The sequence below is a fragment of the Dunckerocampus dactyliophorus genome, chromosome 5, assembly GCF_027744805.1.
Source record: "Dunckerocampus dactyliophorus isolate RoL2022-P2 chromosome 5, RoL_Ddac_1.1, whole genome shotgun sequence".
Taxonomy (NCBI): Eukaryota; Metazoa; Chordata; class Actinopteri; order Syngnathiformes; family Syngnathidae; genus Dunckerocampus; species Dunckerocampus dactyliophorus.
Window position 1 is genome coordinate 4354407 of NC_072823.1, and position 26266 is coordinate 4380672.

The 26266-nt window shown below is 40.0% G+C and overlaps 2 protein-coding genes across 8 annotated transcripts in view; one reads left to right on the top strand and one right to left on the bottom strand.

Moving 5' to 3' along the window:
* mlycd (malonyl-CoA decarboxylase) lies at positions 1 to 12310 on the bottom strand. The gene is made up of 5 exons (XM_054776944.1): positions 11732 to 12310; positions 9374 to 9486; positions 9139 to 9295; positions 8777 to 8929; positions 1 to 1444 (listed from the first exon to the last, which is right to left on the bottom strand). Exons 1-5 carry the CDS (start codon positions 12269 to 12271, stop codon positions 905 to 907), a joined length of 1503 nt encoding a protein of 500 aa, XP_054632919.1. The 5' UTR covers positions 12272 to 12310; the 3' UTR covers positions 1 to 904.
* zgc:173742 (DNA topoisomerase 1) overlaps positions 11761 to 26266 on the top strand; it is a 25037-nt gene continuing 10531 nt past the window's right edge. For 2 of the 7 annotated variants that reach the window (XM_054776936.1, XM_054776940.1), the window contains exons 1-10: positions 12708 to 12876; positions 13004 to 13147; positions 14962 to 15016; positions 15617 to 15666; positions 17720 to 17818; positions 19641 to 19731; positions 19876 to 20003; positions 20102 to 20217; positions 22220 to 22341; positions 25885 to 26007. In XM_054776936.1, the coding sequence (XP_054632911.1) occupies positions 13032 to 13147; positions 14962 to 15016; positions 15617 to 15666; positions 17720 to 17818; positions 19641 to 19731; positions 19876 to 20003; positions 20102 to 20217; positions 22220 to 22341; positions 25885 to 26007 (900 nt within the window). In that variant the 5' untranslated portion in view covers positions 12708 to 12876; positions 13004 to 13031. Of the gene's footprint in view, positions 12260 to 12707; positions 12877 to 13003; positions 13148 to 14961; positions 15017 to 15616; positions 15667 to 17719; positions 17819 to 19640; positions 19732 to 19858; positions 20004 to 20101; positions 20218 to 22219; positions 22342 to 25884; positions 26008 to 26266 lie in introns of those variants that run through there. The other 5 variants (XM_054776937.1, XM_054776939.1, XM_054776941.1 and 2 more) reach the window with 5 other exon arrangements.

Consider the following 26266-nt stretch of genomic DNA (forward strand, 5'->3'; position numbering starts at 1 on the left):
TGGAGACGACAACAGTTGCTGCCCTTTTTATGCTCCTTTACTCTCCTCCCACCTTCTTCACAATTGAACACCATTAATCTAACCATTTACTTTAATTTTATTTTTCACTCCATTAGTTTCAGGACAGAGCAGCACTGTGAGAAGAAGAAAGGCAACAGAAGACAGAAAAAAAGAAGAAAGTTTGGCTCCTTGGAGACACAAAATGTAATTTCACAGTCAACTTGCTGTGATGTATTATTTCACAACAATGGGGTGTGGGCTGATATGAGCCCTGTTTGGCACCTGCACAGAGCTCTTAGAACATCAGTGATGGCTCTCTGGGGGAGGTTGCTGCTGTGTGTGTGTGTGTGTGTGTGTGTGTCAGCAAAATTTGCTAAAGAAAAAGAAAAAACGGCACCAGGCGGATCCATCCCGCTGCTTCAGCGGTGAGGCCGGTGGACGATGAAGGTCAAGATACGTAGCATGTGTGATAATCATTAAAAGTCAGCTCTCGTGTGGAGTTTTTTTTTTTGAGGGATTTTTCCAGTCTGAATTCATTTGTGGGGATGAGCAATGTGACAGCAGGTGTCTCCTACTGCTTGCTGCGAGACAGTTCAACCAAGTGTAAAGATCATTTATTCCAGTAGCTGCGCACCCCCATTGTTCCTATTTCACCATTACACACGCTGTTATCCTGGAACATGCTAAATCGTAGAGTGCTTCATTAGCTGTGATTTCTCAGCCCAGCCAGGGAGCACTGACTAAAGAAATCACACAGGCCAAAAGCTAGCCTATGAATGTACAGTACTGCAAACAACAGATAGTTTACATTAGCAGCTGATGGGCTGCTCACCCAGCTGTCAATCAAAAAAATGACATTGTTTTTATCGTCCCCCGGATGTGTATTTTATATTTGTTCTGCTTCTCAAAGTTTGCTGTTCTTCTGAAACTGGGACACCAATCCCAGAACTTGATCCGATGCCGTGATGACTTTATTCTGCAGGTAGAGTGCACTGTTTTTGGATGTCTCGTTCAAGAAGTAACGGTAGTTCACCATAATACCGCAAGAGTTCGCCGCGCCTTTTGGGCTCGTGTCAGCGTGCCAGTTGATCCTCCACATGGTGGCGCCATTTTGCAAGTGGAAATTGGCCACTGGGTTAAGCGCGTAGCCTCGCCGCTTCTCTCCGTAGAGATACCAGGCGCAGAGCCGCATCAGGACAGGCTCCAGGAGACGGGAGAGACGTTCAGAACGCATCCATTCGCTGGTGGCGATCAGCTTACGGAGGGCATCCATGACGCTGGGGGCTGCGTCGGTGACTTGTTCCACTTCGTGCCACTCCTGCTCAGACAGGAGGTCCAAACCACGGCCTTCCTTCCGGTACTGGCTGAGGAGGCCTTGGAGCCACGAGGAGAAACCCGGGATGGGTGAGAGGCTGGAGAACTGGGCCATGTGGGGGAACTCACTCTGGAAGGAGACAAGAGGATTAAAAATGCATCAACTGTATTTCGAAAAGGAGTAGGTCAGGGGTGTCCAAACTTTTCCCAGCGAGGAAAATACTGAAAAATGATAGGATGCAAGGGCCACTTTGATATTTTCCACAGCAAGTTATATATACTGTATATTTCAAGAAAAACGCCATCTCAGTTTTGTGACATAGGTGAACAAGGGTATCAACTTCGCTACTTTGCTCTTTTTCCCCCCCATTTTTGCTGTAAATTTTAAAAAAATCCAGTTATTTCAACTTTCTTTTGTAAATTATTTTCTCGTAATTAGGACTTTATTGCCATATTATTTGGACTTTATTTTCATAGTATAACTTTTTCCGCAACGTAATTTTCCAAGAATTACAACTTCATTCGTTGCTCGTAACAATACGATTTAATTAAATATTTTATTTTTCTTTAATACTTCAGCTTGATGCTACTAAAATGACTAAATTTTTCCTCCTAATATTTCAACGTTATTTTTGAAACATTATTACTGTTTCTTGTCAGATTACAACTTTTTTTTTTTATCTTAATATTTTACATTTATGCTTGTAAAATTACTGCTGATGTTTCCATTTTGTGCTGAGGGCCGATACAAAAACAGACACGCCCGAGATAGGTAGATGGGGGTAGTGCATCATCGTATGGAAACGGTTCTAGTGCAACGAGAAGAACTTCAATCTTGGTACCAAAACACAGAACGTTCTTTGGTGTGTTGCTTCTTGATCCTGCTGATGGAGATGGGTGACTTGACTCTCACCTTCAATGCCCATCCTATCTTACACTCCACTCCAACTATTTTGTACACTGGCCAACCACTTCCCTCTCATTCCCTCCTCTTCTCTACCCATCTTGGCACTGATAAGTGAGAGCGTGATGTTGCAGGCTGAGGTGAGAAAAGCGGCAGAAGATAACGGAAGTGCCAGACAAACCCAAGAGAGCAAAGTTTTTGCTTTAAATTCCTTCTCAATTTTTACATACAGGCGGTCTTCGGATTACAAAGCAGCTGCGTTGCTAGACTGTACTGTGAGGGAGTTTTAGTCTAAGCGGAACCTACGCCTAAATTATACCTACATGTGCAACCTCGATTAGCGTCATTAATCCGACTTGCATGAATCCGTTCCTGAAAGCCAAAAATGTTAACACAAAACACGTTTTTATCATTTTAGAATGATAGCTTTACATGCAGAAAACAGGTGATGATAAGTGATGAGTGAAGGATAAATGAGGATTTAAGGTGACTGGTCACTTCATTGAGGATGAAGACAATTCAGTAGTGTTTCTCACCTCAAGTCTCTTCCTTTGATCGTCGCTGCAAAATAACCCAAAACGAAGCCGGTGAAAGTTGCAATTGGCAGCATTTTCATAAATAAGACGAGAAACACTAGTGAATTCAAGAAATAACTCAAGGTGGTGTCCGTGTTGATCTCAGTGCCACATCGTGTCTTTTCAACATTCACTTTGTCAGTGAAGGTACAAGTAACCTTAAATGTTCATTTATCCCTTTCATTCGTCATTGATATGCATTCAGATCCGTTTATGCTTGTAAAACTATAAAACTGTGTTTTGCGTTTTTTAGACTTATGGCGTAAGAACTAGAGACAGCCGGTGAGCAGAGCATGTTCTGTGGCAACTTTGACGTCGTTCTTGTCTTTTTTTCTCCTGTGTACCGTTACTGTTCCACCGGTGGCATGGCAGTCTTTTTCAAAATGCGTTTATGCCGTACTTTCAAGCAAAATGCTTCTTGCAAAGGTGTTCTTTCACAGCAGTCATCAGCGAAATGATCACTACAAACAACAGAACTCGAGGCGGGCGTCCATTTGTTCTCTGCACTTGCTTCCTTCATTTGGAAAATGAAATGAGAATGAAAACAAACTTACAGTATCACTCGGATGCTATGAACATCCAGCAGCAACACAACATTTTGGCATGACTACTATTTTGATGAAAAATACACTGAAACAAGTCGATGCTAGCTCGTCATGGGTGGCGCTATTAACAATAATTGTAATTTCTCCCAATTTACCGTTGGCTTTCACAAATGTAACAATGTAGAACATAATTACAAACAATTTATAACATATTTAAGCAAAGTTGATAAATCACGTCAGGGACCCTTTAGCTAATAAGCGATGTTATTCTTTCTCAGTGTGGCTGAGCAGGCACACACGATTGTTCCGCCCGGCACGAGGCACACACAGCATTTGTCAAAATAACGTTTTGCATTAATTAATTTATGGGAGTGCATTCATAACTATGAAACATCGTAACTCGGAACAATGGAAACCGATGACCACCTGTACATTCCATCAACTCAGCTCTCCCCCTCTGGGAGATCTATTTTGTTTCCATCTGTAGAATTACCAGCAGAGTTGAAAAACAAAGGCTAGTGGAAACCATGCTAAAAGACATGATTCAGGGTATGGGATGGTGCGAAAGTGAACTCAAACAAAAGGTGCCAAACCGGAACTATGCGCTCTAGGGTCCGGTCTCGAGAAGCCCAACCTCCTCCCCTCATTTTAAATCCCGACTCTGACCTTTCCTTTTCCTGTCTATCATCTTCTCCATCATCAATTTGGTCCCTGTTTGAGTGCACTTCTCCTCTCTTCACCTTTACCTAAGGTAAAGCTCCATCACAGAGCCGCTGTTGAGCCTCTGTTATCGTGTGTGTAGCCTCAAGGGTAGACCGGCACTTACACCGCCAAGGTGAGGGGTCAATACTCAAACGGGACATCAAAACGTCTGCATTGAAGAAAGCTTTTCGAATAAAGCACGTCGTATATTTGTAATGCTCAGACAGCAATTTAAACTACAAATTGCCCTTCAAACATGTGTAACCAAACACAAGGCAGGCAGTCTTCCCAGCATTTGCTTAAATATACAAAAGTGCTACTGCCATGTCAGATTTAGCTCTATGTAGGTATTTGTCACTGAAACTGTCACATCTGCTTACTGGAATGTTGCAAGCACAACAAACAAGGTTATTTTTGACCCCAGCTATCTCAAGCACCCTTTGAGATGTCATTGAACAAAAGAAAATACATTCCTGCAAGGTTGAGAAAGATGAGATGAGGAATGTGACGTGTGAGTGCTAAGAAGCCAAATTGCTAAGAAGCCAATTCTTATGTGAAACATGAACGCGCGTCTTTCCCTTTTCTGTGAATTCTAAAGAGAGGAAAACAGCTGGCATGAGGCAGCTTACCATGCCCATAATGGGACACACCTATTCTGCCTTCTAAAAAAAACTTCCAAAAATGCCAACAATGTTCCATTTACATAACGTGACCAAGCTCAACCAAGCTACAGCCATTGTTATTGTATTGTTATTGGCACCTCACGCCACTGACATGTCGGGTACATTTTATGATCATTATTTATTTGATTATTAGTCATTTTATAATCATCAATTAAAGCTGCGGGCAGCGCTGAACGGGCACTCGCATCCCCACGCAACTCAGGGTTCACGTGAGTCCATTTATGAGACGAATTCAGGAAGTGACCCATGTACAGCTTCAAGGTGTCATATTCATCATATGTACCGATGATGATGAAGATCTGACCCTGTGGAACTGAATTATTAACTACAGTGTAGTGGCAAATTGTCTAATTAATTTGCCTCATCAAAGTTTGCTGCCATGCCCCGCCCACATCTTACTAAACAGCCTAAAACCCTTTGCAATGTAACACTGCCCGCCTGTCAAGGATTCGTGATTCCCATTTGGGCTCATTTGGTCAAAGTGCCTAGGACTAGTTCGCTGAAACACAACCCGTGGTTTTCGCCCAAAATTGCCACCGGAAACCAAAATGGCCGACTTCCTGTTTGTTTTGGAATACGGTTTTGTCAAGCTGGTGGCAGGGGCTAATTTTTTTTCAAAGTTCAAAGGGGGTCACTCAGTTAAACTACTGAGTGAATTCTGGCGTCTTCGTGTACGGGACCTCTGACATATCAAATTGTTCACCAAACCTGAAGCATTTGCATATTTTGGTGAGTTTTCATGTATGTTAATGCCCTCAAAAATGAATCTATGCTAAATGAGATACACAAACAAGTGACTAATGGTGCCCAAGGCTCCTGCGCAGTATTGTGGTGTTTAAGGCATTTAAGACAGTGCTCAGGAAGCCGACTGTTATCTCTTTTTATCTCTGGTATCTCACTCCAGCAACCAGTGCCAATTTCCGTACTTTCCACAGCAAGCCTGCAACCATCTGATACCCAAGTCTGCATTGCCAGAGCTACCGCTGTCCCCAGAAGGTGGTTTCTTAAATGAAATTTGAACTCAGGCAGCAACAGAGAGTGCTGAATCCTAAACTACTGTAACCACTAGGTCACCAGAGATCTGGCGACTTCTTATCTGGCCAGTAGCAAAACGCTACATAGGATCCATTAGCGCTGCAATTAAGTGAGGTAATTATTCAGTGCTGTATGAGACAGACACAGTCACCGTGGCTGGAGGCAATGACATTAGATAGATGCTATAGTCATCTGAGATGATTTTAAAAACAACAACAAGAAAACAACATAATTACCTCCTTTCTGGCCTTTGACAAAAAGCTTTGAAGTAAATGGTAACAACTAAACTCTACTGTGCTTACCGATCCATATGTTACCATCAATGAAAATTCCAATAAGTCAAATCTGCTTACAAAGCTAGGAGATACGATTTTATGAGAGTGCACTACAAAGATGTATTTCCCATCTGTTGGGCACAGTGGCTTCTGATACTCCATTCAATGTTCCAATCATTTCACAAGTGCTAGCTGGAGGAGGCCGACATGAAGGGCTCTTGTGGGCTTATTGAGAGGGACGGATGGGATTTCATTACTGCCACTATGTGGTAACAACTGGTTTGTCGATGTGTTTATGCATCCATTTTGGAGCGTGTAAGCAAATGCTCAAATAAGCGGGAGATTAATTCATTAGTGTGGAGACCCTTGAAACTTTTGAAGAGCAATAAAGCAAAAAAATGGCGCCTGCCGCTGCTAATTTCTCAGTAGGAAAACACTTTGCCACATGGGCCCACCTGAAGCTTGCACACGCACCATCAAGTAGATTCATGGCGGTGGGACAAGTTAAGGGACACTTAATGTTACACCACAGCAGCATCAGTACAAATGGCACATGTGGTCTCGCCATCACTGTAACCATTACATGAAATGCTCCGAATTCATTTAACAAAGAGATCGATAAAATATATCTACTAACCTCAATGCCACAAGAAAACTATCCAATTATTGTTGCTATTAAATAGGGGTGTCACAAGTCTCTTGGGTACTAGGCCTGGGACGATAATAAATAAATTAATGAATCAGACAATAAATAAAAATGAAGTGGATCATTTTGCCGACCTCAATATACTGCCATGTGCATGCGCGTCTGTTTTCCTCATCTCCCGCCTCGGCCGGCGGCATACACACAGAGCGGAGAAGAGTGTAACATAGTAGAAATTATTAGCAGATTGCAATATATTGTCATACCTTTTTTAAATAGATTTTTTATTCACTGTACTTTTCTTAAAAGTAAAGTTAAAATCTCGTGTCATCCCGATCTCGTAGACCAAGTCTCGTGTATCGTCTCGTCTCATGAACTGAGTTGTCTTTTTTTGTTTTGAAATGCGAACTACAATTTGATTTACGAGCTGCTTGTTTCCGGCACGCATTCCCGAAGACTATTTGGAGGGCTTGTGTCTGTGTCACCTTGTGGGGACAAAGGCGGAAGTGAGCAAGCACACACACACACACACAGCGCTCAATGAGATGGCGGGAAAGGCTCGCAAGTGAACTTATTATTATTTATTAGTGACTTATTAGCGTTTGTGCTTAAACCGCTGGGTTTGTCACAGAGAACAGGATAAAACTTTCATGTTGCAAGATCCGCTGTGTCATACTTCCACACTGCTGAAGTCACCAGACCAAGAAAAGTGTGATCAAGTGCATGTAACAGAGTGTTTGTGTGTGTTTATGTCTCTGTAAAAGTGTGTTTGGAAGTGAAGTATAAGCTTATAGCCTGACTGAACTACAGTATGTGGGCACAGTCCTAGTTCTGTAAACTACAGACTGTTTTTGAGCACTTAAAAATGTATTTTTCTAACACCCTGTTTTCATTTCACTTAGTTGTTGGTGTTTTTGCAAAACTTTATTTATAATGTTAGTCACAATTTTGACATTATTTGCTTGAAGAGAATGATATTTGAGTGATGGGCAGTTTACTGTACCATTTTTTTGTGTGTTTTTTTTAATACACTGAGGTCTGTTTTGTGTTGAGCTGAAAACAGAATGTTTATTAAACATTTGCATAAAGCAGACATTATCCAGTCTCATGTTGATAGCTTTATTAACAACCTTAAAATCATCTGTCAAAGATAGACTTATTATGCATTAAATCTATCTGCGATTAATTGTTAACTTTGGACAAAATGTGATTAATCACAATTAAATGTTTTAATTGATTTCATCAATTGTTTCTGCATGTAAAACTACGAATGTAAAACTATAAAAATATGTTTCATGTTAACGTTTTTGGCTTTCTAGAACTGATTAATTGGATTTTTATTATTTCTTACATGCAGAAAAAACATGTATTCAGTTAACGTCTGTTTCGGTTCCGGACATTCTGGAACGAATTAAAGACGCTAAACCAGGTTCCACTGGATACTGTTTGAAAGCCCATAGTTTTTGCATTCCTGTCGTTTCGATTCATTGTTTCACCAAGCGTTTATTCCCAGCAGTCCATTAACATACCGTCGTGTGTGCTCCGAGACAAAGTGAAAGTCTTAACTTCTTCCGACGCTGCCACAAGCAGACTTACTGTATATTTTTCACGTTCATCATCATTGTTCCCAAATACCGATGCGACGTGTGTGAATGCATGTGCTCGTCAAAACTAGCTGTGGTGGCAGTTCTAATGTATCAGAAACACCGATGCACCAACGCAAGAGTGTATTATAGTGTCATGACTAAAAGACATATACAAAAAAACAACACAGCAGACGGATACATTTCTTCGTTGCATATGTCAAGCATGTCATCAATACCAAAATGTATTTTTCTTACTTACTAATGTAGGGTCACAAACGCTGAATCACAAATATGCGGCGTTACACTGTATTCTAGTAGTCCAATGACTAGCATTCTTTGGGCACGTAACGTTGCTGAACCGAGACCTGACCGACAGTGGCAACCACATCCTGATATGTTTGGTGTTTTTTTTTTTGTTGTTGTTTTTTTGGGGGCCAGGCAGTGTGTGTTTAGGGTCATGGATTCTCCTTACAGTCAACCACACAACCAGAACACTCATCCAAACTGCACCCACCTGCAGTTCCCGTACCACCCTCTTGATGAGGTAGTTGCCCAGCTCCACTCCTTGTAAGCCAGCCTGCGTGGACGAGATGGAGTAGAAGATGGCTGTGTTTATCTTATTTACGTCCTCCTCATGGTCAGGCGTGGCAAACTCCCGAACAATACTCTAAGAAAAGAGCAACAATTTTAAGGGACATAATTTTTAGGACATTATCCTTGTAAAATCACAGGTTTTTCTCGGACTACAACTGTTTTCTCTTAATATTTAGACTGGGGTGGGGTGTTTTTGTTTTCGTGTTAAATTATACTTGCGGGCTGCAAATGGTCCCCAGGCCGCACTATGGACAGCCCTGCTCCAAAGCCTTTGGGTCTAACCTGTATGTTATCAGAGATGTCTTCTGTGAGGGCCACATGCAGCACGACCAGAGGCTCCCCCGGCATGGCAGCATGGGTGAAGGCGTAGCAGCGGCGGTAAGGCCCCACTCGGCGCTTCAGATCAGCCCAGTTCCTGACAGGGTGCACCGCCTCGTACCTGGCACAAGATTTGGAGAGCTGTGCTGTACAACTGAGTTGGAGATAACATTTTTAAGAATCAAATTCACTGCCTTACTGGCTGATCTTTTGCAGGATCTCACAGGGGGACTGCCAGGTGATCCGCTCCAGTCGGAGCAAACCAACGGAGAACCACTCGGACAGCAAGCTCTTCAGCGTGCCATTCAGGTCCTAGGAGAATAAAACAAAGAGTTATGTAGCATCTCACCTTGGTTTCACGTTATCTTCTCTTGCTTGAACAACCAAATCACAACTTGCAAGTACACAAAAGCTCTACATCTGATAGCAGAGCTGCTTAATTCAAGACTAATTTACATCCTCTCTTATCATGGACCCGGTGTAGGCTGTGTGGTCCCCTGGTGCCTCTATGCTGTTTTGATGCTCTCACATTATAAGTAATCATGTGTTTGAGCTTGAAATGTTTGCACAGGAGCCACTTCAATAAGCAACTTGCCATTTGAAAGCAGGCTTGCTGTCCTGCAAAGGTCAGACTTCATTTAAAGCAAATCTCTTGCAAACAAGCCCGGGTTCCAGAATCCACACTCAAAATGCTTGTTCATGGTTGTCTAGGCTGTTCCATAGGATAACTTCAATTCAGGCTTGCTTCAATGCCTGCCTGTCAGCTGAAATAATAAATAATACTGACACACCTCAAATAAAGTCATGGTGCAAGGGAAAATTCTGCATAGGAAACCCCCAAATCAGAACAGCAAATATTTGCATCAGCCATATGCCGGAGCCGGCTTTATAGCTGAGAGAGTTCAGGCTGGAGAGAAACCCTTAATGAGAAAAACACCCAATAACTCTTTCTGACATGTCTATTTGTCCTCCTCAAGCTTAGAACCTTCCTGACGTACTGAGCAGATGATGCTGCTACCTTTGCCCCAGTAAGATGCATGCCACAGACTCGCTTGGGAGTCTTCCAGCGGGAGTAAAAAATAGCCAGCGTAATACTACATGTAACCCACACCACCTACTGTCGTCACTAGGCGAAAAAGCTTTCAAAATAAGCAAGGAGGCCAATAATAATAAAGCGTGACAAACCGTGTGTCAAATTTCAAGTGTTAATAGTGCAAAAACATTCAAAAACTGCAAACCATTTAGAATCCTAACAGCGGTGAATACAATTGTGCACCTGGTAAGTTGCCTTGACCTTTGCGAGCTGCAAAAAGGCATCAGGGGCTTGTGATCATGATATCAAATTAATCTGAAGCATCTTCAAACACAAGTAAAAGTATATTCCACCAAAAGAGGCCAGAAGCTGTGTGACAAATGTGTTGGATAATTATAAAAATCATATTACATCAAGATGAGGCACATCGCAGTCATGGTTGCCTGTAACTGTGAAAAAATATAAATGTATAATTCCCTTATTACACATTTAAGTATTTATGTATATTGGAGTATTCAAGTATTGTAGAATTCATTTTAAATGGGTTTGACACAAAAAAATACAACTCCAAATGCATGCAGAACATTTTTTCTGTAAACACTGACGGCACACATACTTTTAGGAAGAAAGTGTCTTTTGGACTTTTAACAAGAAACTTATTTGAAGTTTTTAAAAATTATTTTTATGTAATATAACACAAATATAAAAATAATTTAAAGTAAGCCAATTTAATAATAAAATAATTAATACAAATAAAAATAGTTTAAAAATAAAAAGAAATGTATAATAATTAATACCAGTAAAATAAAATAATACAAAAAACTTATTTTCATTGTCAGTTAAAGAGTTAGTGGTTTGGTCCGTAACACATCAGAAAAGAGGCAAAAATGTCTGTTACTGTTTTTCAAAGTCAAAGCTGACGTATGTGAATATCTTGTTTTGCCTAAAACAAAAAGATAATAGGTCTGCTTTCGTGGATGAAAGAAATAAAAAAAATTCACATTTCAGAGGCTGAAATCAGAGGATATTTACATTTTTAAATCAAAAAACAATCGAATGCCAAAATAGTTGATTAAATAATTGCGTGTAAATGGCACAATGTACTTTAGCAGTAGAGAATGTCCAAAGCTGTGTGCTGCAATCAAGAAAGCAAGATAAGCAACATCTACAAATGTCATATATAATAATATATCATTTTATTTTTGCAATCTGCAGAATGCCCAAAAATGGCCCGTGGACCGCCCTTTCGACATCACTGCGTCATCATGAAAGAGAATTGGGGCAAAGGGCAGCGCTGTCAATGAAATTCCAACCACGTGATTGGGGCCTGTTATGGGGTATGATGATGAGACGACCGTAACTACCAAAATGTAACACGCATGTTGGTTTGTCCAAGTGGATGCTGCGCTACAGTCAACTAATATGTTGCATTGGACACTTAATTGAATTGACGGTCAACGTGCGGTTAGTACTTAGTTTGACTCAAGCGAGCACCCGTAGAGAATGTCAACAAACAAGCGTTACCCTGAAGTGTGCGCTCTCGCTACTTTTTGATGAGATTATTTCAAGCACGTCTGCTCGGAGGTCCACCAGAAACTTTACTCCCCCTTCCACTCTGCTGATGTGGTTTAGCAGCTGTTTATAGCGGGGAGTCAAACTGTAGCGAAGTCGATCTTCAGCTTGCAAAATGGTCGCCAAGTCTCTGAGTTGAGTGTCGAGTAACTTTCCGGCAAACTCTGACACACTTTTATGATCCACTCCGAAGTCCCGTGACAGCTTTGCTAGGAAGTCAAGTTTGTCATCCCTTTCAAGACTTCTGTAGAAGTGCATAAACTCCAAGCTGCTGGATTCAGGAGGAGGAGGAGACTTCTCTCTTGTTTCGTATGTGGGTAGAGGAGATACGACTCTTGCCAATATTTCCTCCATGCCAGTAACGCCAGTTGGCGAAGACAACCAACGGCAGCTGCCGAAGCCCGACGTCCCCAGAGCAGCTTTCAGGACAGTCCGGTGTCGCCAACACTTCACACTACCACGAAAAGCACAGATAACTGGGTGGGATATCATTGCTGGGAGGGAGCAGGGCTTTGTTTAGTGACACAACCAGCGAGCACACGAAAAGGAACTACTTCCGGGTTTCTTAAAGACACAGTCTTGTGTAATCGCGTGCAACATTTTGTCTTTCATGACGAAAGCTCATTCGGGGAGTAGAGGATATTACTTTTAAGTGGGTCTGAATAAATTCTGGATCTTAATACAGCCCTCGCATTATTTCATAAACACAATACATGCTAAACTGGCAAGAGGTGTCCATTCTCGTTAAAACTGTTTAACATACCAAATTTATTCCATGCAACTTTCCATTAGCCTACCAAAGAGGGTCAATCCAGTCCACAAAATAGCATTTAAATAAGCGAGCCCCTAATAAGAAGGACGGCTCTCTTTAGGTAAAGCTAAAATATTGACACATGATGACCAACCTGGCAACCCAGTACCCCATCAGCCAATCACAATTCACCTGGCAAACGCCCAGAAGAACATTTAACACATTGCAGCGCTTGGCCTCATTTTAGCATGTATGCACTATTTCCATGTTTATAGACAATCGTTGGTTGGTTCGTTAAATACAGCCGTGCACATTCTTTCAACACTGAATGAACAAGTACTTTCAGGTAATTCATTCCCGCCACTAGGTGATGGAATTGGTGTTAATTGGCTAACAGCGACTGCGTGCTAGCTCCCGTGCAAGTGGTACATTTGTGTCCCTAACCTTGGATTATTGTCACTCTGTTGCATAAGCTAACGAATGCCAAGTTTCATGTGAGAGATGGGGCGAGAAAAGGAGGCCACAGACGACCGGAAAACGACCCATAAAGTCACCAAACTGAAGAGATTTAACGACACTGAGATAGCTGGAGCCGGAGGTGATCCTAATCATAACATGTGAGTAGAAGTCCAACTGTCAGCATCCTTTTTGAATGGAAAAAGACACGATTTATAAATATATTACGCCGTTAACCTAAGTAATTACATGATAGAAATCCACAGTCATTTTTGGTTTCCAGAAACGTTTTTGGTTAGGTTTTGAGCATGTTGGTTAGTCACATGGTTCCCTCCATAGACATAGACGCCGCATCGAGCGCCGAGGCGTACAGCAACGTCGTCGCCATATTGGATGGGTGAAGGCTGCGCTGTAAATAAATACAAGTAATTGTAGTTACTTTCATTAAGCGCCTTTGTACCAAGAAATTAAAGTTATTTCCTCTCGTTTATATATTCACACACGTACTAATATACTTGGGAAACAGTTAGGCACCAAAAACAGTGTGATTGTTTTTGTACAATGTGATTGTGATCGTTTTTGGTGCCTAACTGTTTCCCAAGTATATTATACATTGTAGGAATTTTCCTACAATGCGTAACCTTCTGCACGCTACACTCCTCCATGCTCTTCCACATCCTCCTTCCTGTCATGTATAATTTTTTTCCATCTATGATCCTTGCTGACCTCTTATCAAATGCACTTCTGCCACCTTGTGGCCGTTTTTATGGATTAAAATTGCTCTGAAAGTGACATGCAGTAGTGGAGACTTGCATCATCACCTCTTCTGGCGCTGAAAACGCCAAAGATGTATAAATATTATTATATTCTAAAATTAATTTATAACATAACATGTAATGTAATTGTAACATTCATTACATAAAGGAAAATAATTTTTTTTGCAAGAAAAACAAATCAACATTTTTGCACCTAACGCCCTCCTGTGTACAGGAACTTATTCCCTGAGTTGAACAACTTATAACAATATCATCAATGTAACAATATGGACAACACAACTAAACACACACACATTTGAGAAAATAAACAAGAACTGAAAAATGTCCAATACCAATACCACCGATGGTATCGAAATTTGGATCCACCCACAGTCTTCATGTGGAACCGTCCAGTCAATCTAATGACATCCATTGCAAGGGTTGTGTAAGAAAATCATTTTGTGTATTTGCTCAGTTTTGACAAACACAGATTAGTATTATCAATTTATTTCTGGATACTTTATTCAACCACAACAACAACAAAAGCATTGTTAAAATAAATACTGCCTCTGCAGTGGCTCATGTGTCTGTACATTATGCAAATTAAGGAGCTTTGATATACTGTTCGCTCTGCTGTGAGATGGTGGTTGCCATGATTGTATGCATCAAACTCGCTGTGCACAACCGATGAATACATTAATTTGCCTTTATCTGATGCGTTTATTTCCATGCAATTGTGAGAATACGAATGCAGAATGATCTGCCATTGGTGTGCATAATTGATGGGAGCATTGAGTTGAGTAGTCACTTGTGAGTGGGTAAGCAGCTAGCCTCTTTTTATTTCACACAAGCACACAGATTGAAACATTAAAGTTTGCTTTGTTTTTAGCTACACATCTTAGGGAACTAAATTTTCCCCAACATAAGTATCTCTGTTAATATTATATAGCCAGGTTCCACTTACAACTCCTTGTCTTGCTACTCTGAATTGTGGAAAGGTTATACAGCGAAGGGACACGTAAGCACTGCTTTTGTAATTGGTGGCATTTTACTGCATTGTCTGACGAGAATACCAACCAGGTCAAGACAGCAAAAAAAAAAAAAAAGTCAATTAATTCATGTTATCATGAAACTCGTGTGTACATACAAAATGTTTAGCTTCAAATATTGTGTTGCACATTGAGCTTAGCTTTTTGTCATCTTTCTCATATGACCTGCAGTGCAAAGTCAACAAAATCTACAGAGAAAACTCCTAATGGAAAAGTCCAGAAGAAGGTAAATTACCGATTTTTTTTCTGCTATTTTTCAACATTGGTCATCCATCAGCAAACCTGAAATCTACACTTTCTGAGTCATGCAGAGAGTCCCCCCCTTTAAAGGAAAACTGCACTTTTTGGGGGAATTTTCCCCATCCACAATCCTTAAGTGACACATGACCACACGTCTTTCGCTTTCTCTTTTCTGCATGTTTGAGAGAAAAACAGTTTAAAACGGCTATCATGTGGGTTTTCCTTTTAATATAGACCATCACAGTGGAAAATCTGTCATCTATGCCATACAGGGTATGTCATGACCATGTGACTCAATCTGTAATTTTGGCCTTCCCTGGAATCAGCAGGTCACATAACAGATGCCAAGCTGTTGTACCCAGTGATCCCCAACTTAGGCCTTCATTGTGGCCTACTGTGTGCACTCCAGCTGTGTCATCCCAAAAATGAATCAATACATTTAGTATAGTGCATATTGAGACAGCCTATTCGATTCAATGAAAGGGCTTCCCCATATTGAAACACCCAGATGAACATACTGTATCCATGTACAATAAGTGACCAAGCACAATAAGTCCATTGCTGTGTTGTGATGTATATTTTCCAGCAGGTGAAACCACCACAGGCGGAGAAGCTGGACTCACCCAACAGTGCCAGGTAGAAATGAAATTTCATGCCAGTGTCTTCTTTAAGTCCTAAATAATATGCTGACAAGCTAAACTCGAGTGAAATATCCCCCCCCCCCATCCTGTTTGATTTCACTTCCTGAGATGGAACTTGTTCTTGTGTTTGGATATTCAGGCAACCTGGGCAGAATCCATTTCCATTTTATGCAAAGACTCAAGATGTCTCGCCGAAATAATTATACTCTGTGCTTAGGTCTATCTCTGGCTTTTCAGCAAAGTAATAAATGAGACTGCAAGGTACGAGTAGTCAGATACTCCACAGGGTGTTTGCTGGGATGACAGACTGTGGCCCAAGTCTCGCTGTGTTAAATCTGTCTCACAGCGGTGTTGCTGTAGACTTGTTAATGGCTTGTTCCCCAGATGTGGTTTTAGCCCAACCCAATATGAAGACTGACATTTCAAAGGCGACATCAGTTGAGGGGAAAAAAAACAAATATTCTGAACACGCTTTTAATGTTTTTCTTCGTGGTTTAGGTGGTAATCGAGTGAGTTCGCATGGGGGGTAAGTTATGGTTGCAATGAAGGCTCAGATCAGAAACATTAAGCTACATTCAAGTACATTGCACTCTAACCGAACCATCGGCCATATAGTTCTTTATAGATTGTACTCAGTGGTCCACAATGGCCCCACCATTGAATATAAAATAGCCTTTGCGTTGCCCTGTGTAGTCTTCCTGTCACTGAGGCTGAATTTACACTATCTGATGGTTTTTTTATTTTTACATTTTCCAACTATTTCAACTTTCTTTTGGTAAATTTTCTTCTCGCAATTAGGATTTTATTCCATAATGTTTTGACTTTATCCCTAACCTAATTTTCCAAAAATGTATTTCTTGTTAAATTATATTTTTAGAATGGAAGGGGAGAAAAAAACAGTTGCAGGGCGCAAAATGGCCCCCGGGCCGTACTTTGGACACCACTGCTAGTACACTTCTGACCAGTTGAAAAATTGCAAGAATTTACATTTTGCACTGTTGGATCGTAAGGAGGTTCCTAGTAGAGCTTCAAAGTGCAAAAAGAAGAAATGGAAGTGAGACAAACAAATTTGAGTAAGCGCTTTATAAACAGGCTGACCAAAAGTTTAAGACATTAGCTAAGTAAATAAATAAATAAAGGACTCTGTAATGAGCAGCTGCACCATTCTTGCTCAGCATGCTTTGGGCATGCTTGATGCCAGTGTTTCCAGGAGGCTCGTCGGAATGTTGCTCCAGGTGGTGAAGATGGCTTCACGTAGGGAGATCCAGTGTCTGGAACTGATATCCATGTTTGTAAACTTCCTTTGCCATCCATCCCCAAATGTTCTCAATTGGATTTAGATAGGGGACATGCAGGATGGTCCAAAAGAGTGAGGTTATTCCTCTGGAAGAAGTTCTTTGTCAGGCGGGCTTTGTGAACTGCAGCGGTGTCCTGTTGAAAAAGGCAGACAGACAAGGGCCTTCAGTCATGAGGGAAAAAGCGCCCCCTGCACTGTGCTGTGTGGAAAACACCTCAGGTGGGATCTCCTTCTCATGCTAGTAACATTGGAAGCCATCAGGACCGTCAAGGTTACATTTTTCATCAGAGAATGGAATATTCTTCCACCTTTTCAGTGTGCCATGTTTGGTACTCTTGTGTTAATTCCAAACGGGCAGTTCTGTGGAATTGAAAGCGATGAGGCTTTTGAAGACATTATTTTTTTCTTCTTAATACCCTTTTCTTGCTGATGCCATCTGCTGGTTATTGAACTGCACTCAGCACCAGTAACGACCTTAATTTAGGCCGAGGATTGTCCCGTATTTGCCAGGAAGCCAATCGGGTCCTCCGACTCAGGGCCAGTGACATTTTTTTACCACTGCCACTTGACTTTGTTGTTCCATAAAAGCAGCTTTGGCTGCATAGGTTTCACTCAGATTTTGGGTGAATGAAGAATTGCAAGGCCTCAACTTCAGAGCTTGCACAGTAACGCAACATCAACTTGCCGACTGTCATACACACTTAATGTAGATTTGTGTCAAATGGATGATGGTGCTGCTTTTGTGCAATAGAGAGCCAGAAGACAGCGACTTCACCACAAAGAAGACAGGAGTGAAAAGAAAACGAATCAAAGATGAGCCTGCCGAGTTTCCCACCAGTGACACACCAAAGTAAGTCGACGGACAAACCACTGACTGACTTTGCTACTAAGACGTGCCAAGGCAGATTTTTGATTTTTAAATCCAGTCGACAAATGATACAGTTCTGTCAGAAGTTGGGAAGTATACCAAAACAATCCATACCACCCTAGCGATTTGGCGCTCTGCTAATGGGCTACCAATTGTAGTGTTACAGTTTCATCAAGGTGGAATTAGACACTCTGTTTCACTGGGGTTGAAAAGCAAATGGCGAAAAACCGCGAATAATCGATACACCCATAAAAAAGTCTAATTTTGACACACTGCTCGAAATATTTCCCCACACAAATGTTCCTCATCTTCATAACGACTGTGTTTCAGTCACGTTATGTCCAAGAATCCGTGATTAACAGTGGATGTCGTTAGTATTGGCCAATTCCGCGATTCCGTCTGTGATTCCATTAACGTAGAAATTATCGGGCCTTATCTAATGTAAGGCGGAACCTTGGCTAGCATCATTAATTCGTTCCAGGAGGTCTGACAGATGCTAACCAAATCAATTTTTCCTATAAGAAATGTAAATCCAATTAATGCATTTCAGAAAGCAAATAATGTCAACACAAAACACGTTTTTATAGTTTTACATGCAGAAAACAATTCTGTATATACATGATGAATTAAAGGGATAAATGAACATTTAAGGTTACTTTTTACCTTCATTGACAACGTGATTCTTGAGAAATGACACGATGTGGCAGCGAGACACCATACAGACACCATCTTCCTGTTTTGCCATGAGTTATTTCTTGAATTCAGTCGTGTTTGTCACCGTGGTGTCTCGCTGCCACATTGTGTCTTTGGTAACCATAACGTCTTCAGTGAAGGTAAAGTACCCTGAAATGTTGATTTATCCTTTTCATTCACTATTTACTATATGCATTTAGAATTGTTTTTGATGTAAAACTATAAAAATGGTTTTGTGTTAACATTTTTGGGAGTCAACCGCGGATGATGGCATAGACTAGTGATGTAGCTGACTTCTGGTTGACATTTTGTTAGCCAGCTAATAGGATGCTAACAAGGAAGAATGTTTTCTGATTAAAATAAATAAATAAAATAGATGCCTTTGTGCCGGAGCGCTAATAATATAAACAATTTGGTCCTATAAGAGACCAAACTTTTTCCACCGAGGGCCACATACTGAAAAATGAAAGGATGGAAGGGACACTTTGCTATTTTGTAAAGCAACACATGTCGATATGCTAAGAAGTTACATTTTAAGAAAAAAAAAACTGCTTCTCAGCTTTGCGATAATGGTGAAAAAGGGTTGAGTCTTCACATTTTTTTTCCTCATAGTATCATTCCCATAATATTTTAACTTTATTCCTATATTATAACCACATCATTGGCTTATTTTAAAAGAAAATAAATAAATAAATAAATAAATAAATGTTTGTTGACCAAAAATCCACAAATTTGCGTGAATGCTGAATTGCAAATGTGCAGGGATCCACTGTATGAACATGACTGATGGTTATTGCCCACCTAACCCTGCGAGGAAACAATAAGCCAGGTTCAGCCCTTGCCGTGCCAAATAGCATTTTTACAAGCCAATGTGAACTGAATTTTGGTGGAAAAAAAACCCCACCTACAGTGCTCACTGACAGTTATGTAAATGGTCAGGCAATATTGGTTGTAAGCAAGATAAATAAATTGTTCATTGTATTTTTCCCTCTACAGTAGGCATTCATTGTCACCCAAAAAGTATGTTATTTTCCGTCATGTCTGCTGAACCTTGCATTACCTCATTTATGTGCAGTAGGCTATTAATATTATATTTGTGTGTGGATACTAGCGGCACAAATAAGAAAAAAAGCCAACATTCAGTGGAAGAAGAAAATGGTGATGAGGCTCCAAAAAAGAAGACCAAAAAGAAAACGGAGGAGGTAAATCTGTCTCTGCCGCTTGATCCATCTCCATCAATAACACGTTTGACACATAACGTTTGTAAGAAATGTCGTTCATGCAGGTAGTGGTTCTTCTTTTCTTTTTTTTTTAAATTCACATCTTCAGTCTATTTCCCGGTATAGGGGGTGAAGAAAGAGGAAGAAGAGCAACCGGTCTCAAAAACGTCCAAAAAGACAAAGGAGGAGATTAAGGAGGCAAGACTGTTGAAAATGAAAAAGAAGGAAGAGGAGGAACAGAATCGCTGGCGATGGTTGGGGAAATACTTTTAACTAGTATTGTACACACTCATAGAAGAGCAATTTCACTTGAATCTATCAAATGAATCCTCATTTTTTTCCATCCCATCAGGTGGGAGGAAGAGAAGTATGAAGACGGGGTAAAATGGAGGTTTCTGGAGCACAAAGGACCCTACTTTCCACCTGTGTACCAGCCTCTACCAGACGATGTTCACTTCTACTACAGTGGTTAGTGTTGTTAAGGAATTTTACCATCTGCCCAACAGAATGATACATTTCTAATATTCCAAATATTTAACTAATGGGGAATCTCCTCACTTGAATAGAAAAGAAAAACGACAATTTTTGGTGCCTCTGCAGACACGCAGGCATCCAGTTTGTAATGTTTCTGTCTGTCAGTTGTCAGTTGTGCTTGGATTTGATGCCGTAGGCCAACAAGGAACAAACAACAGTCAATCAGGAAACAGTAGGGTGTCACGAAACACACAACTCGAGAGACGAGACGATGCAGCAGATTGGGTGCACAAGAAGAGATTGTAACATTAACTTTAAGAAAAGTACAAAAAAAAGTTGTTGTTTTTTTTTATTTAACCGAATCACACAACAATGCAGGTGCGTTTTGAAATGTTTGTCAAAATTGATGCTAAATGATATTATTGTCAACATTTTTGAGACTAAATAAACTGTTGTTATGATAATATATAATAATATAATAATTGTGTGGTATTTTCTTTTAATAGGTCATGTTTCACTCTGTAAAGTTATGGAATTGCTATTGACATGCATTTTCTCAATCGTACTGTCTTTCAAACATTTGCAGCATTTCTGGAAATGCTGGCTTTTCAACTGAGTTAAAGAGCTGAAGTTCTTTTGCAATATAGCAAATTACACTTTCTGTGAACGCACACCATTTTGCGCTGCTGCGTTGGTATTTACTTTACCGATCAAACGTCTCAGTGAGTGTTGACTGTCTGGACGAAGGCGCTGCATTTTGATGTGTAGTTTTTTTTTCCCAGATGGGAAAATTGGATATGTTTAGAGGTGGGCAAGTTAGTGTTTGCCTTTTTATGTTGCTACCACTTTTGAACAAATTCGGCATACTCTTGCTAGCGAGGAAAACATGCATGCGCATGGCAATACACCATATAGAGGCTGGCAAAATTATCCAGTTCATGTTCATTTATTGCATGATTAATGCATTATCGCAAGACAGTTTTTTTTTTGTTGTTGGTTTTTTTTTTTTAAACAAGAAAACTTGTCATAGTTTAATCCCATGACACTCCTAGTAAACAGCCAGTCTTCCACATTCGCAGTCAAGCAAATGGACAGTGAAAGGCTATCATGATCTTTGCAGAACTTATCTGTGGCATAAAATATGTTGATAAATATTTTAAAGCAGTCTCAAATGGATGACTGACTGCATTTTACTCTCACGTTTGAAATGAAAATGAACGCATCTGCAGATGATCTCCCTCCCTCGCCAGCTCATCGTCCTTCCCTTGTACTGTTGTACATTAATTTTACATGACCTGAGATGAACTCGGTGCATATGCAAATCTAAATGTAGAAAGTTAGTGAGCCATTGCAGCAGCAAATCAGAGTTTTAACTCCACTTGAAAGGCCATAAAAGCTGATCATCTGGTAAGGTTAAAAGAATAGAACTGTGATGAATAAATAGTTACTGGTTATCAAAAATAATGACACATTCACTGTATTAATAGGTGAGTTTAAAAGGTACTGATGTCCTTTTTGTTTTGGTTCCTGCAATCCTGCAGGTCTATTGATGGCAGCGAACAGGGAATTTCTTGTTGATTACTTAAACATCGATGGATCTTCCCAAGTCAAGGTGTATTGGGTCAAAGGCTGATGGATGACTGTAGTTGTTTTGTATAGCCACCGAGCCAGAAGGCCTCTGTAGGGAGATGCTTTGATCTGCTTGTGCCTGCGGTGCATGTTTGTCTTTGTAGCTTGCAAGTAGTGCAGTTTGAATGCTGATCTTTGTCCTTGTTCACAGTCCTCCATAAATTAATTGATTAGCCTGTTGGTCTTACTGTGTTGCATGATGAATGTTGATCCTTTTATTCGTATCTTGTCACTTGCATCGGAGTTCTTGTCTGAGTGAATTAAAGTGCTTGGTAATATGACATTTTGTATTAATACAAAGTCAGTGAAACAATAGTAAATCTGGCAACATGTTTTGGGGTTTTTTTTTTTTGGTTTTTTTGCTCAGGTAAGCCGGTGAAGCTGAGCCTGGCAGCTGAGGAGGTGGCTGTGTTCTTCGGCCAGATGTTGGATCATGAATACACCACTAAAAAGGTTTTCCGGGAGAACTTCTTCAAAGATTGGAGGCAGGTAAGCTGAAAGAGGTCATTAAATGTAAATTTGAAAATGAAACATGGCTGAAATACTGGGTTCTTGTTGTTTGTTACAAATGTACAGTATATGTTTTGTCTTTAACAGTTTGAAAGGTTATCTGGCTGAGAAGCTGAATTACTTCTGCTAGTGCGGGGGTATCAACTTTTTCCAGCGAGGGCCACATACTAAACAATGAGGATGCCAGGGCTACTTTGATATTTTGTTAGCCAACACATGTAGGTATGCTAAGAAGCTTTTTTTAAATATGTGTCTCAGCTTTCTGCATCTCATAGTATTACAACTTTTTTTTTTCTTTAGCAATTGTAATGTATGCTACTAAAATTACATAGTTTTTTTTTCCTCATAACATTATGTTATTTTAGTAAAATTATGACCTACGACAGGGGTCGGGAACCTTTTTGGCAAAGAGAGCCATGAAAGCCACATATTTGAAAATGTATTTCCGTGAGAGCCATGTCATATTTTCTAACACCGAATACAACCAAATGTGTGTATATTTAAGGAAGACTAACAATTTCAGAATATAATAAGTCTCTGAATGTATTCTTTGTAATAATGTTGTTATATTGAAGCTAACCAATAATAAATCAATTACTTTCTACCATTAACGCGACTTCTGGTGCTGCACGGTTTTGCGCTCTACTCCGTATTGTTCTTTCTTTTCCTTTTTCGTCAAACGGGTGGTCTCTGCACAATTAGCTAGCTGACTATTTGATTAAAGGAGGGACGACCTCAATAGTAATCAAGTTTTGGTGTCTGACACGGAAAACATGGGAAGGACAGCTGGCATTGCGCTAGAAAATCAAATGGATGGATTAAAATGCATTAGAATGCATATTGTGCATGTTATTTTTAACACTGTGATTTCTGTTTACTTTAAAATGTCAGGAAAACAAATTAAAATAAACACATTTTATGGTGTTAACAAATGTCTGAGAGCCAGATGCAGTCATCAAAAGAGCCACATCTGGCTCCCGAGCCATAGGTTCCCTACCCCTGACCTACGACCTTGTTAGATTACAACATTTTTCTCTTAATTCATTCAATGCCAGACATTTTTCAAAAGACAACCCCTTCAGGACCGGCCATTTAATACGCTTTTGATTTTGACTGATCTTTCAAGGCACACAGAATATTGTGTTCTATGGCGAAATAAACATGGACCCTACCCAAAGAAAGATTACTCTCGTCTTTCATCAGGAAAAAAAAAAGTTTGTTTTTGACTTTTTCCGATCTTTAGTAATCAGCAGTAGAATATCTGTAAGTTTCAGAAAAATATCAGTTCCCAATGAGAAAAGGGAGAAAACCAGCTTTTTGTAAAGATATATTTCAAGCATAACTTTCAGTTTGACACAAATTTTAGGCTTTTGTGACAGCTCGGATATCTAAACAATTATACCGTAACATAAACAGGGTTGTTTTACATAAAATGACAATTTCTTTGCAAATATAACACCATGAAATTTACAATTTTCACACGTGTGTGTGTGTGTGCATGCTTTAAAATTTCCCTACAATGCGTAACCTTCTGTCGCTACACTCCTCCATGCTCTTCCACTTTCTCCTTGCTGTCGAGTGTGTTTTCACTTACAAATGGTGCATGCCAAGCGCTCATCAAATGCACTTCTGCCACCTTGTGGCCGTTTGTATTGCTTAAAAGTGCTCTAAAAGTGATATCTATTAGTGTGCAGTTGCATGATCACCTCTTTTTACCTCTCACAAAAAAAAGACGTATAAATACGTCTTGGGGATTGGGCGTTTGGGTTTATAAAAACGTATAAATACGTCTATGGTATGAATGAGTTCATATTTTGACTTTATTCTTGTAAAATCACTGCAGATTTTTACATGTTTGCTTCTGTGTTGGGTTTTTTTGTTAAATCATTTTTACTTTGGACACCCCTGTGCTATTGTATAGATATGACTGTGGAATGTTCACGTTGGTTGCTTGTTTCTAGGTGTAATAAGAATGTGGTGGTGGTGGGGTTTTTTTTGTAAACATTGGAATAATGTGTAGGTAAAAGTAGAGGAAGTGTCACATTAGGTGTCAGTCAGGGTGTCCTTTGTTAGCAAGACGAGCTGCCAAGCCTGGGGTCATATCATGCAGAATTAATTTTGCACTGCTTAATGCTCAATGCACTTGAAAATATGATTTGTGTGAAGGCATTGATATGCTAATCCCTACAAGTAGCTTCTCTGCATATGAACAAATCCAATTAAACTGTTATATTAGAGGCGGGGGGAAAAAAAAACCTCTTCTCGCTCCACTGCCCTCAGTGCCTGCCTACTGTCGTTTTGTCAGTCATGCTTAGATACGCTGACTGACTGGATGTCCACACAGCTATGGTGTTTGTGTGTACACTGTTAAGTGTGTTCTGTAGAGGTCAGCTTTTGCATTTAAACTCACGTGACCCCAGACAATGTGCATTAGCTGCAGTTCATGACAACAAGCTCAAACTCATGAAAGTCCTGTTAAGTGTTTGTTGTCATGTTCCGACATACCCTTAAAGCGTGAACTATATGTGGACAGAGTCCCTTTCCTCCATTTCATTCAGCCATCTTTTTTTTTTTTTTTTTTTTTTTGGGACAGCGAGATGCCATAATAAAAGCCCCACATGTTGACATTTAGCACCAATAACGTCTGAGATGATCCATAAAGTCTCCACAGAGAGCAACCCTTTATTGGTACCCTGTTAGCGATCTCTTTGATGAGATGAGCCTTTTGAGCAATAACTTCAGAAAGTTGATTTGAAGCTCAGCTAAACTGCCGCCTTATCGCATGCCGACATATCAGACTGACTACTACTCCCCCCACCCCCCCCCCCCCCCAGCATCTGTCAGATAACACTGTCACCATCTTTTGTGCTTCTCTAGATGTTTCCAATTGCTGTGAGGGTACACAAATTGAGCATCATTATAGGATAGGAAACTAAAAAAATAAAAAAAAAATTTAAAAATCCAAAAAGGGAAAAATCAACAGTAATTTTACAAGGACAGAGTGAAAATATTAAGAGGAAAAAAGTTGTAATCTATTTTACGAGAGTAATGTTGGAATATAAAATATCATTTTAACAGTACAAATTTGAAATATTAAAGATGTTAAAAAGTTGCCATTTATGGACAATTAGGTTGGGGACAAAGTTATAATATGGGAATACAATTAAAATATTATGGGAATAAAGTCATAATTACAAGAAGAAAATTGATGAAGATTATTTAAGCAGAAATTTGAAATAGCAGCAAACAGCAAAATTGGGGGGGGGGGAAGCACACTGAAGTTGATACTTGTATGCTTTTTTTTTGTTTTTCAACCATCTGAGCATATCTACATGTTTTACTTTAGAAAATATCAAAGTGGCCCTTGCATCCTATAATTTTTCTGTGTGTGGCCCTTGGTGGGAAACATCTGTGCACTTCTCTTTATAGAGCCAAATTGTTTCCGTTGTTGTATTTTTTATTGATTTTTTTTAAACTTTCATGCACGATTCCATGGTTTCATTAACCTCGCAACTGTTGAAGGAAATGACGGCCGAGGAGAGAGTGCTGATTCGACATCTTGAAAAATGTGATTTTGGAGAGATTCACGGGATGCATAAAGCCAAGGTAGAGGAGAGGAGGAACATGAGCAAGGAAGACAAATTGGTAAGATTACCCTTTTTTTTTGTTGTTGTTTTTTGTGTGGGTTAGAGTTGAGTGTGGTGATGGCTAAAGAACTGACTTCAGCAGGGGTGTCCAAAGTGCGGCCTGGGGGCTATTTGTTGACCGTGGCTGTTTACTGGCCCGCAGCACATTGGAAAAACAAAATTTAAAAAGAAAACATTTGCAAAAATTGAAAAATCAGCAGTAATGTTACGAGAAAAAAGTTGTAATCTAACGAGGAAAAAAACATTATTTCACTGAA